General features: G+C 42.7%; 1 protein-coding gene across 1 annotated transcript in view; it reads right to left on the bottom strand.

Moving 5' to 3' along the window:
• Positions 1–13,400, bottom strand: part of NEK6 (NIMA related kinase 6) — a 41,747-nt gene that overhangs the window by 5,556 nt on the left and 22,791 nt on the right. Inside the window, exon 7 of the mRNA XM_082008914.1 lies at positions 5,602–5,696. Coding sequence (XP_081865040.1) covers positions 5,602–5,696 — 95 coding nt within the window. The remainder of the gene's footprint in view (positions 1–5,601; positions 5,697–13,400) is intronic.

Raw genomic sequence — 13,400 nt, 5'->3', positions numbered from 1 at the left:
TCACGGTTTCAATCTTCCTCGGTTATATCGGCATTCAGTTCATCTGCTCTCTGCCACTGGCTACAAAGAATAAATGGACTACTTCTGGACAATTAGCTACCTAGAATACGAGGAATCTTAAAAGCATTGTTCAATGTACTACAGCCTTTAAACCAAAAAAAAAAAAAAAAAAAAAACCACCCAACAAAACGACCTCATAAGAAACATCCCCTGCTGCTGGAAATCTATTTAGAAAAGAGTATCCCAGGCAGATTTGGGAACCAAACTACTGACACTTTTCCTAATCCATCTGGTGTTTTTCCTCTTTCAATTCTGTTTTATGAATCCAGTATTTGCATCTCGAAAAATATGACAGATGTCTGAGATAAACAGGCTGTTCACACAGCAAGGAGAGCACGATGGAAGGTTCTGGGTGGGGAAGAATTCCTTCCAGGGCATGCGAGACTCCTTACAAAGGTGTTTATATTTACTTAAGTCTCAGGAAGGAAACTGCATCTTTGTGCGCGGAAAACCATTTACACTGCAAGTTCTCAACCAGGAGGTCTCAAGGAACACTGAATGACGAGCCTCAGAAAAACAGCCGTAGCAACACAGGCATTTCTGAACTTAGAAAAGTGGCTTAAGTTGTGGCTATTAAGGTACACACGACGCGCTAAGCACCTTCCCACCCCGGGACCCACGCCAGCAGACCCGCCCGCGGCCGCTGACCGTGCCAGGCCCATCTGCTTCCTGGTCCAGGATGTCACTCCAGGGCTGCTGGCCCCAGGCAGCACAGCCATACCTCCTTCTAATGCAGCACCACGGGGCAATTGTGGGTATTATCCACTGTTTAGATCTTTTAAAATCATTTTGCTACAAGCTGCATCAAATCGGCGAGCTTTTCGTACTGAGACCAGCTGAAGTTGATACTCATCACTACGGCTTTAATAGGGGGTTATTTGATGATTATTAGTCTTTTGCTCATTACCATGCGCTATGAAAGCCATCTGAAGAACGCTGTCGTGTTGCTGACACACAGAGCAAGCTCCCAGCAGAGTTAAAAAAAGTCAATACTAGATCCTCCACTCTTATCCTGCAGTCAGGAATCAAGATTGATGGATTATTAACGATTTGGTGACAGACAAGCAGTTTTGGTTAGGGCAGGGTTTTGAAACGCTGCGTGGGGGCTGCATTTCCAGCAGCGGGATGCGGCGCGGGGCATCCCTGAGCTCCCCTCCGGGCACCGCGGGAGCGGGCTGCAGCCGGGGGCGTCTTACCGAAACCTCATTACGTTAACGCACCTTGCCCAAGCGGGTCCGCACAGAGGTAAGAGACCCTCTGCAGCGAGTTCTGAGCCAGTACAAGCAGTAAGGTAACCTTGGAGATTTAGCCAGAATGTATCTCCTTAGGTACCACCAGACTAATATATTTTTCAGGAAGCTTTTCCAGAGATATTTATCAAATATCCAGCTTACAAGTGGCAATACAGAACAGATGAAGGTACCCAAATTACACTGAAGGACACAATGAGCTGAGTACACAGCTCCCTAAAACATCTTGGAAAACTTCAGGCTTGTTCAGTTTTCTGCCTGCAATGCTTCCTGCAACGTAGCGCGAGATACTTGCTGCGCCAGTGACAGTTACTGCGCTTCGCTGCAGGCCGAGCAGGAGGAGGAATGACGCCTGCAGCGGCTGCCCAGAAGCGCGGGCTGGGAAGGGGCACGCTCCCCTCGCTGCGCTCCCACCCGCTGGTACCGCAGCAATGCCAAGCTACTCCTCAGAAAACCTACAGACCTGAGGCTGACGAGCTGCCCGACAGGCTTGTGAACGGGGCCCCAACAGCCAGGCGAGAGCCCAGCTGGCCCCGTGCTCGGGGCCTTCCGCAAGTTTTTGAAGGCAAAAAGGTGAAGCTGTATTGCTGTTACTCGATTACTGCAACGAGCAAATCAGTGGGGAAAAAATTACAGACTCCAATTAGGGACTCTAATCTCCAATTAGAGATTGATAGCAAACTGCTCTCAATCAGTTAAAACAAAACTGGAGAGCCCAGCATGCGAGATCGTTCCGAGAAAAACACTAATGGGTGCATTAGGGAAGGCACCGAAGGCAACCAAGGGTTAAACAAGGTCTCCGAGATGTCAATACAAACATCAATAATGCCAGTAAGGTTGAGAGGGATTTTTCAATTCCCATCAACTTTTCTTTCCAAGTCCAGTTAAGCAGTCATCTGCAAAAGAGGAAACAACGTGGGGTTTTGGGGTGCTAAATGCAAGGAATTAAAATGGAAAGAGATGGCACACGTGTTCTGACTGAAACAGTCGGGTCTGCGGGGGTCATCACCATAGGCGCTCCAAATACCTCACTAACAACAGTTTGCCATGCTACACTGGGGTTTGCTCCTGACATTTTGATTAGAGCAATTACCACAGGACAGCTAGATCTCAATTTAAAATGACCACCATGCAGTATGACTGGCTAAAAAAAAAAAAAATACACGAGAATCAGTGTTTAAATTGATCGTCTTGCCAGAACTGCTAAAGTCATTGCTTGTAGCTATATCCTAGGAATTAACAACTTATTTTCATGGCCTCCAAGTTATCTTGCTGACAGATACCTACAGAAAGTGAGGGATGAAGACAGTTACTACTATATTGATAAGATTTAATAAAAATCACTGTATGATTATCAAAGTTAAGTGGTGCTATGTGGCATCACATCCCAAACCCCTCAATGTTCCCTAAGTGGATTCCAGTGGACATGCGTGTCTCTGAAGGCAATTTGTACATTAAACCTCTCTGCAGCTTATCTACACAATCTATCTGGAGAAATATCAGAAGTGACTCACAACCAAACAAACATCTCTTCCTTACTTTTAAGCTGAATGGAAAAACATTCTCGTTACAAGAAATTAGTGACAATAAAATAAGCTCCTTCAAAGACATACAAATTTGACTTTTAATTTTCCAAATTCTAGGAAGTTTAAAAAGCCAAGTAGCTGTTTATCTACTGAATACAAAATTGGTAACTGTCCAGTCCTCCTCAGAATTTGCAAGATCTCACAGCTCCTGTTCACAAAGTTAAAGCTTACCTACGTAGGCAGTAAATTTAAAAATGCTTCACATGCCAAATCTTTCACGTTACTATAGTACTGCTACTCCTACCAGAGAATTACGTTTAGTGCGCAATTAAGTCAGCTTCTTGAAATACGAGTACCAAGACTACTGTGCCATAAGGGGACCATATTGCCTGCAACAAAAACATATCTTAGCACAACGCTAAATATTTCTCTCTGCATAAATCTGGAATCCCATCTCCAGCAGAGCTCAGCCTCAGAAATGCCTCAGAGCAGCTGACGGAGAAGCTGCACACTACGGCAGCAAATGATTAGCGGTGTCCAACTTGGGCGACTTTGACTGTTATCGATGGGCTTGGCAAGCCCAACACACTGTGGCAGGGCCAAAGTCCTCAACTCCGCAAAGCCCTGAACGGAGAATTCCTCTTCAGGCCCAACACATGAAATGCACCTGGAATTACTGGGGGCTCAGGCTTCCTTCCCCCTGTTCCCACAGAAGAGTCTCCAAATTCCTTTTCAAATGCCACCAGCAGACCCAGGTTCATACAGCTATACTGTATCATTCCTTTTTCAGCGTCTCATTAGAAGCATTACAAGCAAAACCATCCTTTATAAAAAATACCAGCTTTTCAATGGTATGTTGCTGCTGCTGCTGCTTTGGGAATTATGAAGTCTCGTGAATTCTTTCACCGGAGGTAATGAGAATTTGAGGATAGATACAATACCGCTCAATTTAAGTTCACAATTTTCCAAGTATTTTTGATCAAGTACTTAGCAGGGTGCCTTACACCCCTTCTCTCCCTCCGATCCCATAGAATTTTAACAACAGATCAGCGATACAACCGCGTCGGGCTGCAGTGTCTCCACCAGGGTGGATCTTCCCTTCAGCAGATCTAGTGGCTATTTGCTGGGAGCAGTAAGGCCAGTGCTGGGACTTGACACTGATTTTGGTGACTTATGAGGCATTTATGCTAGACACCCAGATTAAAAAAAAAAAAAAACCAAAAAAAACCAAAAAAACTTTCTCCTTAATTAAACTCTACGCCATGCCAAGTTGTGAGCAGACTGTCTGAAGAGCCTTTACACCACGGCAGAAATACAGTCTTTAGATAGACACTGGTAGGAGGATAAAAAGAATGGATAGTTGTGGGGTTGTTTTACCCACAAGAGCATTGTTTGGACCACATTCAAGTCCATAGCCACATCTGGGCCAGCTGTGCTACTACCACACAGGCGAGAAGCAGAGGGCTGTTAAGAGCAGAGCCCCCAAGACTGCCGAAGTCCGTCTAGCAGGATTTCAGCCATTTATTTCACTGAGTTTCCAGCACCAATCTCTCTCTGAAGATGCACACCACACGGCACGTTCACACTCTTGCCAGCAATAAATCAGCACCTATTGAACTGTGTGACTCAGGGCTTGGTAGCACACCGACGACAGCAGGTTACCTCACTGAACAAGCATTTAGTTGTACGAGGTGAGTGTTCTTCCCCAAAATACATAAACAGCGACAAGTTACAGGAAAATTTACTTCTATACCGTCTTTTCCCAAAAGGTTTGTTTAACGAAGTAGTTGAAGTACATGCTTAACTATAACAGTTTTCACATCTGACGTGCTCGCAAAAGAAATTACATTTCTGTTTATTCTCTAATTCCATGTGGTTATGAGAAGTTGTAATGAGAAGCAAAATGTCGTAACTTCACATCATTCATCATCCAAATAGGATGTGAGCAATAATCTTATTACTAAATATCCCATGGATTTTAAATTCTCTGGGAAGAGATAAAAACTCTAAATGTTGACATGCACTTTCACTTGACTTCAAAGATGATGCATACATTTAAAAACCCAATTAAGAGTAGATTACAAATGAGCACAAGATTGTTCGATACCCTCTGATCCCTGCTAAGAATGAAACCACAAAACTCGAAGTACTGTTAGGAAATCATAGCACTTTTTAAAAAATAGATGCAATAGTTCTTAAGAAAAAGTTACACACTAAGTGTACAGTTCATACAAAGTGTGCCAGCTCTGTATCTGTGCATTTGCCTAGAAAACAACACACTAGAAAAAAATTCAGCTATAGTCTAATAAGGTTAGAGAAATTATTTCACATTAGCTGAAAACCTGTTTTTCTTTATTGAAAGCTCTCAGAATTAAAATATTCCAACCGGTCAGAATTCTATTTACAAAACCAATAGTTTATATTCAAATGAATTTGCTATTTTTAAAACAAATGCAGCATTCAGGAGAAACTATGAATATGCTCCCCCAATAACTGCTCTGCTCACAGTAGGAAGAAAGAACGCAGTAAGCTTGCTTGTTTAGGTCTGTATCCTCAATGCCGACTGTGACCTACTAAAGTAACTGTGTAAGTACTGTGCTGTACGGCACAATCCCTTTGTTGTTCATGCTCAAAAAGCACATGATGAGTTAACTCTTCATAAGGTTTCTCAACAATTAAGCTAAAGTAAGTCTGACCTACTCAATTCCTGTACTGTATTGTGTGTTAAGAGAAACCTAGGGGAAAAAAAGTTAGAGGATACTTGCCTCATACAATAAACAGCCCAAAGACCAGATATCAGATTTAAAGTTATAGCCGTTTTCATGTATTCTTTCTGGGGACATATAGTATGGAGTTCCCACTGTAAAAAACAAACAAACAAACAAGGAGTTATCATCTTAAAAAGTGACTGTGCAACCTGTATTATACAGAAGTTTGACTTCATTAAAGGATTAGGTTTAGCACAAACAGCTACTCAGAAGAGATTGGCACAAAAATTCGGAAACAAATCATGGTTTCAAAAGTGTAGAACCAAATATATCCTCAGATGCAGAGCCAGAGGACTGGTGAACATTACTGAAAATATCTTCTGTATTTTTGCAACCTGAGGTATTTCGTCTTGCCCTTCCAGCCTTCCAAGTACCTTTGAAGTGTCCGAGACGGACAGAGCAATCATAAAGGATAATCCTCCTCCGGTTCACTCAACAGCACCGAAACTGCAATTTCGGTGTCATGAACGTACTCTGCTAGAACAAGAACCCCGTGCCAGTGTATCAGCTGAACGTTCACCCGACACACGCTGCTCTAGCAGCAGGACAGAGCGGCTCCAGATACGATGGGGTAGCCTTTTTAAGGGTTCAGGAGACCACCTACTGCAGCAGAGAAATGGAAGTAACAAGCCCAGCCCCAGACAGGTATTCAAGAACTTTCTGAAAGAACCAAGATAATCATTCCAAACTTTAAAACACTGCTCCAACTTGCAGTTATGTCAGAAGCTGTGGGATTTCTATGTAGTTCCAGAAGTCTGTATTTTATCAAAATAAATTTACTACAGCATTTTGGATGTTTGGAGTTACAGGAAATTATTAATAAATTCCTTACCTCAAAAAGGTTCTTTTTTAAAATCCTAAATAAGTTTCAGTTGTGGTACTGAAAATACAAGACACCCTGGCAGTCTCAACTACATCAAATAATCCTCAGATACATCATTTATTAAAACATCCAAGGACTTTACATGCTCTCTTTTCTGCTGTTCCTCTGCTTGCCCGTCCCCTGTCAAATTTTTTTTTTTTTCTTTTGGCATTCCAGTGTATCCTTCCCCTAATTAAAGGCTTTTCCTCACAAGATGGCAAATGTTTAATTTGCCTGTAACATTCAGTTTACAATTTGTCCATTCGAAACGCAGACAGCTGGAAGACTAATAAGCAGATGAATGACGGTGTTAGAGGTGGAGGGGGAAGAACAGCCACCGCCTTCCCCCAACGTTCCTAAGGAGGGCTTCACACGCTGTAGGAAACAAATGAGTTCTGGGGCAGAACGCAACAGCTTCCCAAAAGGCAAAGCTCAGCCCCCGCCGAGTGCACAGATGACACAGCACAAAGCTGCTGCTGTCGCTGCGGTGGCTGAGCAAGATCAGCTTGGGGTGCCTTTAGCTTAGACCACGCCGCGCTAAGGACACACGCGAGTCCAAAACTTAACTGCATTCCTCTGTCATCCAGAAAACCTAAACACAGGCCAGGATCCCTTTGATACAGGGACCACGCAAGGTTTGTCCTCATGGGACAAAGAGAAGTTTACAGCCCCAAAGAACTGACAAGACACATAGAAAGCAGGACACAGAGGAAACGGTTAGTTGTGGGGCAGCGCCTGCGGAGTCGGCCCACACTCGATCTCAGTACATCAGCATCCTAAGCTGGAAATCAGAGAAATGTAAAAAGATCTGATTTTAGGTTATTTAGCCAAAACAAAGAGCATTGGTTTGAAATTAGTGCTGTCAGCGCTAGCATGCAATTACCCAATTTACTCCAAAGCATCCCCAACATCCCCCCTTACGTAGGTCTTGCTGGCAGCATGGATGCCATATGCACCAGATGCTCACAGCTTACCCCATTACTAAAGCCTCTATCGCATCAACATTCTGAAGCCGTAAGTTTTCTGTGGGATGAAGTGGGATCATGTTGCACCAGCTACTCCACCTTAAATACTCGAGGCATTTTCTTTCTCTGGGGCGAACTAGGCAACTTTACCTCAAAACAAAAACAACAAAATGCCCTCCGTTTCAATCTTTATTCTACATTTTTGTCATGGATTTATATGCCCAAACCTTGAGCCTGCTGAACCGCAACAATTTTTAATCAGAGATATTCAGAAATGTAACATATAATGTGAAATTAATCCTATGGCATCGGTGTGAAACCTAAGATGTTACAGGAATACATACATAAAACTCTACTTCCCAAAATAGACCAAGTAACCAAGAAAGGGGACCACTGCCCTGCCTGGCTCATTTATTTGGTCACCCAGGACTTTCAGTAATCAGCTGCCCTATATGATAAACTCTGCTTGCGCTTGCAGGTCATTCAAATAAGAAATCACTTCACTTTCAATACGAAGGATACCCTAATGAGAAATTACATTTTTGCAAATTCTATATAAACTACAACACAGGATAAATAACACATGAAGATCATTATATTTCCATGCTCAGTAGTATCACATCCAGCCTCGGAGCATGCCAAACTGACATTGTCCCAGATCTGGCTGGTTTTAATTGCCAGTGAAAGGCCTCTGTGTGTGGATGAGACCAGAGTTCTGTTAATAGTTAACAATTTTTAACAGACTGCACAGAGTAACTTCACAGAACACCAAGAGCAGACAGGACTCCTTCAAAGAGCCAACACGGCTTTCCATGGATCTCTCCCATGTGCATGCAAGATGCACACAACGGACAGCAAAGCTATCCAAGTAATTCCCATGTATTTGCCAGATTTCTGTACAAGAACTGAGTCGGTTGGAATAGCAGTGATTCATTTTCCTGCTTAAAAATATGCAGCTGCAGAAGAAACGGTGATTCATTATGTGAAGTCCTTGAAGACAGTTTTGGAAGTCCCCACTGAGCACCAGCGCGTAAGACACTTCCCTACCTTCAACTTCTCAGTGCTGCTGCTTTTCTCAAACCTGCCCGGGGAGCTAACAGCGCAGCTGGAGCAGAAGACGTGCTAGCCCTTCGCCGACGGCGAGTGCAGGAGCTGAGCACGGGCGGCCAGCAGCGCACAGCTGGCAGAGGGGAACACGAAGATCGTTCCCATTCTTGCTCCCCGAAGTCTTTGTGCTTCAGAGCGCTGGTGCCAGGGGCGGCCTCCAGCCATAGCTGTTCTTGCGATCAGTTATTCTGGGTCACTGCGTGACAAGCTCAGAGCAAATAATAACGTGTGGGCTCTAAAGTTATGGCCTTGCCTTCCATGTTAGCAGGGGTCTGCTCGGTAGGCTAAAATTGTCGTTTCAGATAATGCCTTAAAACGACCTTCGATCAAAGCAGAATGACAGGGTTTATAATACGGATGAGTGCGTTATAGTCCGTATTTGATTTTCTGTGCATTAGTCTGTTCCATTATATTAATAGGTCTGTGGAGCAGCCCACGCCTCAGCTGATTTTATGCAGTCTACCTTGCACGTTTACCTACCATTAATATAGTGTTGTCAGCAAATGTATGAACAAGCAGGTCTCTGCGTTTCAAAACCGATGCATTAATTTTTAAATAACTGTCATGATAAAAGACTGACAAGCCCAATTCTCTTTATGGCCTGTCCAACATTACATGGGAATCTCCTGTAATGAGCATCTTCTAGAAAACCACACAGGGCTTCCAGTGCAATCAGTCAGGGCTCACCACTGCATTAGATTAGTCAATTTGACAAGACTAGCCTAATCGGAGACTATTAATCAGAAACTTTCTTTGGCATTTGCCCTGCTGAAAATACAAAATATTGTTCAGATTCAATATTAATCACCAGCTGGTAGAGCAATGCCTTTAAACTTACAAAGGTCGCAAAACGGTAGAAAGATTATGACTAAGTAAGCGTCTTCCCATTCTATTCCTGAAAGTCGAAGCACTTCGCTTTAACGTCGGCCTACTTCAGCGGTACCAGAACATTTCTTCCTGCTCTCCCCAGCACTGTCCGTGTGCACAGCTGCAACACCCACACGGACCAGAGCAGCTCTGGGATAGCTGCAACACCCAAGTTAGGGAAATGCTAATTATTCCAAGTTAGATTAGGAGCAGTCTCTCTCATTTCATCGGGAAAACACACAGGCAAAGGCAGCAAAGTTATTCCAGAAACAGAATTCAAATTGCCTTCCTCTCATGTATAGTCTGAATTAAAAACTCTATCCGTGCAACCACAGCAAGCAGCGTGCGTAGGTACTCGCTCCGAGCTGAATTCCCACATCTGCCACAGAAATACCCAGCGAAGAGCTACTTACTTCTGAGCTCGGCAGGTCCTTCCCTACACAGGGAAGATCACGCTCACCCGTTTTGAAAATGTTTTTCAGCTTGAATCAGAGGAGGTTTGTTGCTGTGAAAGTGGCAGTGGCCGGGTCACTAGTACAGTCGCACACACGAGCATTCTCTCCCGCACAGAACTTCTCGCGGGCAAACACAGTTCAGGCAGGGATCAGTGCCTCCTGTGACATCCATCCTTGTCTGCGCACAGGCAGAAACAAGAGAAAATCTGATTCACGCTTTTAGGAGGCTCTATCAGTCTCATTCACTGAATTTAATATACTGCAGAGGAGAGACTCTTGCGGCAGCCGTCTCCCGCACCTTTAGGCAGATTGTCATTAGACTGAAATCAGTACAGGGTATTTCCAAATACTTTAGTAGGCTCTGTATGCTGCGTTTTTTTAAAATGCTAGAAACAATGAGCACCTCTTGAAACTAATCAAACTGCGTAGCCATACTTGGCTGCAAAGTGCAAGAACAAGCGATAAGGAAAGCTTTTATCGTTCCGCCTTCACCAGCACCTTCCAGCTAATCTTTAATACTGAGCTGAAGAGTGTTTCTGAATCTATCGCTTCTCTTTCTCACAGCAGGGAACAGAGTTCTGAATATGAAAGAACCTAACAAATTCTGACCTTTATTGTATCTTTACAGAGTATTCCCAGTTTCAAACCAAGAGATATCAGAGCACAACGCGGGCCTCAAAGGGGAAATACTGATTAAAGCGTCCCTTCGTTCTAGAGACGTTCCACTCCTGTCAAAACAAACTTTGCAATGTTTTGAAATACTTGTGATTTTTGAAACATGCTCATTACAAATGAAAAAGGCAAAGAACTATGCTCAAAAACCTGAGATGCCATCCATGAGTAACAAAAAACCACCCAGTTTTAAAAATAAGAACTATCAGCTTTAACATGTAAGACACATGGTTACATGTTCCATGAACATACATACAGTTGAGAAAAATATTTTAGTATGTTTTAATAATATCCAGTGAACAAACACAGCAGGGAAGCAAATCTACTTGAAAATGAAAGTCCACAACTCTCACCTGTCTCATCTCTCCAGACATGCTTGTAGGTTACCAAGAAAAATTAAAGCATTATTTAAAAGGAGTCTAGTTCATAAGTCTCTCTTTCTAAAGTTTGCATTATTTGGGGTGTATTTCCAACAAGGTGGCTGAGGTCTCTTCCCGGAGGAGAATTTGGGAATTAGCTAAAGTGAAACAGTGGTCAAAGGCACTAAAATGTACTTTAAATTCCTTCAATTCTCAGTGTGAGGTACCCCCACTAATTGTTTCAAGGGGCAAAAAAAAAAAAAAAAAAAAGAAAAAAAAAAGAAAAAAGGGAGAAAAAAAGATTAAATCTACTTATTCTTACAAAAGAGAATAAATATTTTGTCCATAATACTGCAGCTGTTTTTAAGACCTGCTGCTCTAAGCTCTCTATTTTTTTCTTATTAGTATTTAATGGCACACACAACCCTACCAAAGTCCTTACAGTTTGGGGGAGGTGGGGTGGTTTTTTGTTTTTGTTTTGTTTTGGGTTTTTTTTGGTTTTTCCACATGTAGTTAGTATAATATACCTGCAGTAATTCTGCAGCAATCCTTTCTTCCACGAATACTGTACTACAGGCACAGGCCAAAAGGCCAGAATTTCTCAAAATGCACAGAATACTGGCTGCTGTAATTTTAAGTGAATTCCTTGTGTGTGTGCATTTTTTCTTAACAAGTACTCTTTACTAATCACTTGAAGTACCGGGATTTTGTTTCAGACGGCAAACTGGCTCAGCAAGCAAAAGAATAAAGAAAAAAAAAAAAAGACAAATAACCCATTTATAAAAGAGCTCTTCTCATGACTGCAGAGTTACTCCCTGTTCGGCCTCACATCCAGCAAGAAACCAGAAGGAACATGTAACACCCCACGTGCTCCAATCCACAGCTATTTGCATGTCCTAAACTGGGAAGCTTTGACTTATACGCATCCCCCCAAAGGAAAATATGCTCAAAGTTTATTCTTGTCCAAGAATAAATAATAAATCATCTGTTCCAAAACAAGACTATTCTGTGTAAAATTGGTTTTCGTTTTTTGTTTTTCTTTTGTCTTTTTTCTTCAAAATGTAAAGCCAATCAGAAGCTTTGGAAAATGTTACATTTATTTGGCTAAAACCAGGCATTTTACCAGTTCACAATTAAGTTATCCATTTTAATATTAATGAAAATTCTCTGTATTTATTACAGCTCCTAGTAAAACAAAATCTACTAGCTTACTGTTAACGTTTTCAAGTCTATGCAGTTTTCGAATATGCTCTGCTATTTATAATTTCTGTCTTATAACTAATTAGGTTTTCTAGCAAAGATAATGACTTAAATTTTCTAACAAGCATATTAGAATAGCCCTAAATGACAAGATACTCCTCTGGATGCCCACTTCAGAGATCAACAAAATAAATAATGAACACAATCAAACGTTAAAAACAAATACACCTAGCCTTATTATATGCTGAATGAGAGACAACACCTGGAAGCATATCACACACCACTACTATAAAATCAACCCAAACTGCACCATGTCACACATCCAAACTCCAGCATCCAGATGTCATTTCATCATCACTGGGTGCAAAGTCCTGGGTTAAGTACAGTCATTTTCTGTAGTGAAACAGCCTGCCAAACAGCCTTCTCTGGGGAAAAAAACAACATACAAATGAAAAAAAGACAGACAGACGACTATGAATGTAGTAAAATGCTCGCATTATAAACTGCAAAAGAACAGGTTGTGAAAGTTTTTCAAGAAAACAGTAAGCAGTACTGAAAATAAAAAAGGAAAAAAGCATTCCTCCTCACTTCGTGCTGAATTGCCCCCTCCAGTTCCCTCCTACGCCCCCCAATAAAATGAAGTTTCTGTGATATGCAGGTCCATCTCCATTAAACTACATCTCACAGCTTCTGCTAAGGGGAGCTTAAATTAGAGAATGAAGGATGGTAAGCCACCATGTTGTAACAAGAAGTAGTAAAATTCACCTTAGCCACACTCATTACCTTGAAAACGTGGGAGTTTTCTGGTAAAGCTTGTGCATGAAGAGCTCTCCCCTGTGGAAAAGTATCTGCTGTCTTCTCTCACAAGTCATACAGGAAAAAGGGAAAGCAGCAGAAAACGTGCCACCTGGTGAATTCACCCACACCCTCCAGCCCCCGATCACCCATCCCACAGTACTGCTGCCTTTCCCAACAGTTTTGTTACTTAGTGAGACAGGAGGTGTCCATGTTTCCCCTCTCACAGCTCTGCCCGTGGAGGTTTTCCAGGGGCCGGGGCTTTCCCTGCCTCACGGCCGCCCGCTGCCCCGGCGATGCTCGCGACCGGCCACGCTGCCGGCCAGGCATCCCGCTGTTGCTCCAAGCAAGGCGCTCGTCTGCGTCTCGTGAGCTGTGTACGGGCAAATCTTTCATTTTTCTTTCATTACCCCGGCATGTACTGTCACTTAATTTTTCTGTATGCAATCCTTCCTGACAAATATGATCTGCTGCCTGGTAATTCGTCTGACGTTCATTCTGTTCCTTGCTCTAA

The sequence above is a fragment of the Phaethon aethereus genome (assembly GCF_964289735.1).
Source record: "Phaethon aethereus genome assembly, chromosome: 20".
Lineage (NCBI taxonomy): Eukaryota > Metazoa > Chordata > Aves > Phaethontiformes > Phaethontidae > Phaethon > Phaethon aethereus.
This window is presented reverse-complemented; position numbering and strand designations above follow the sequence as displayed.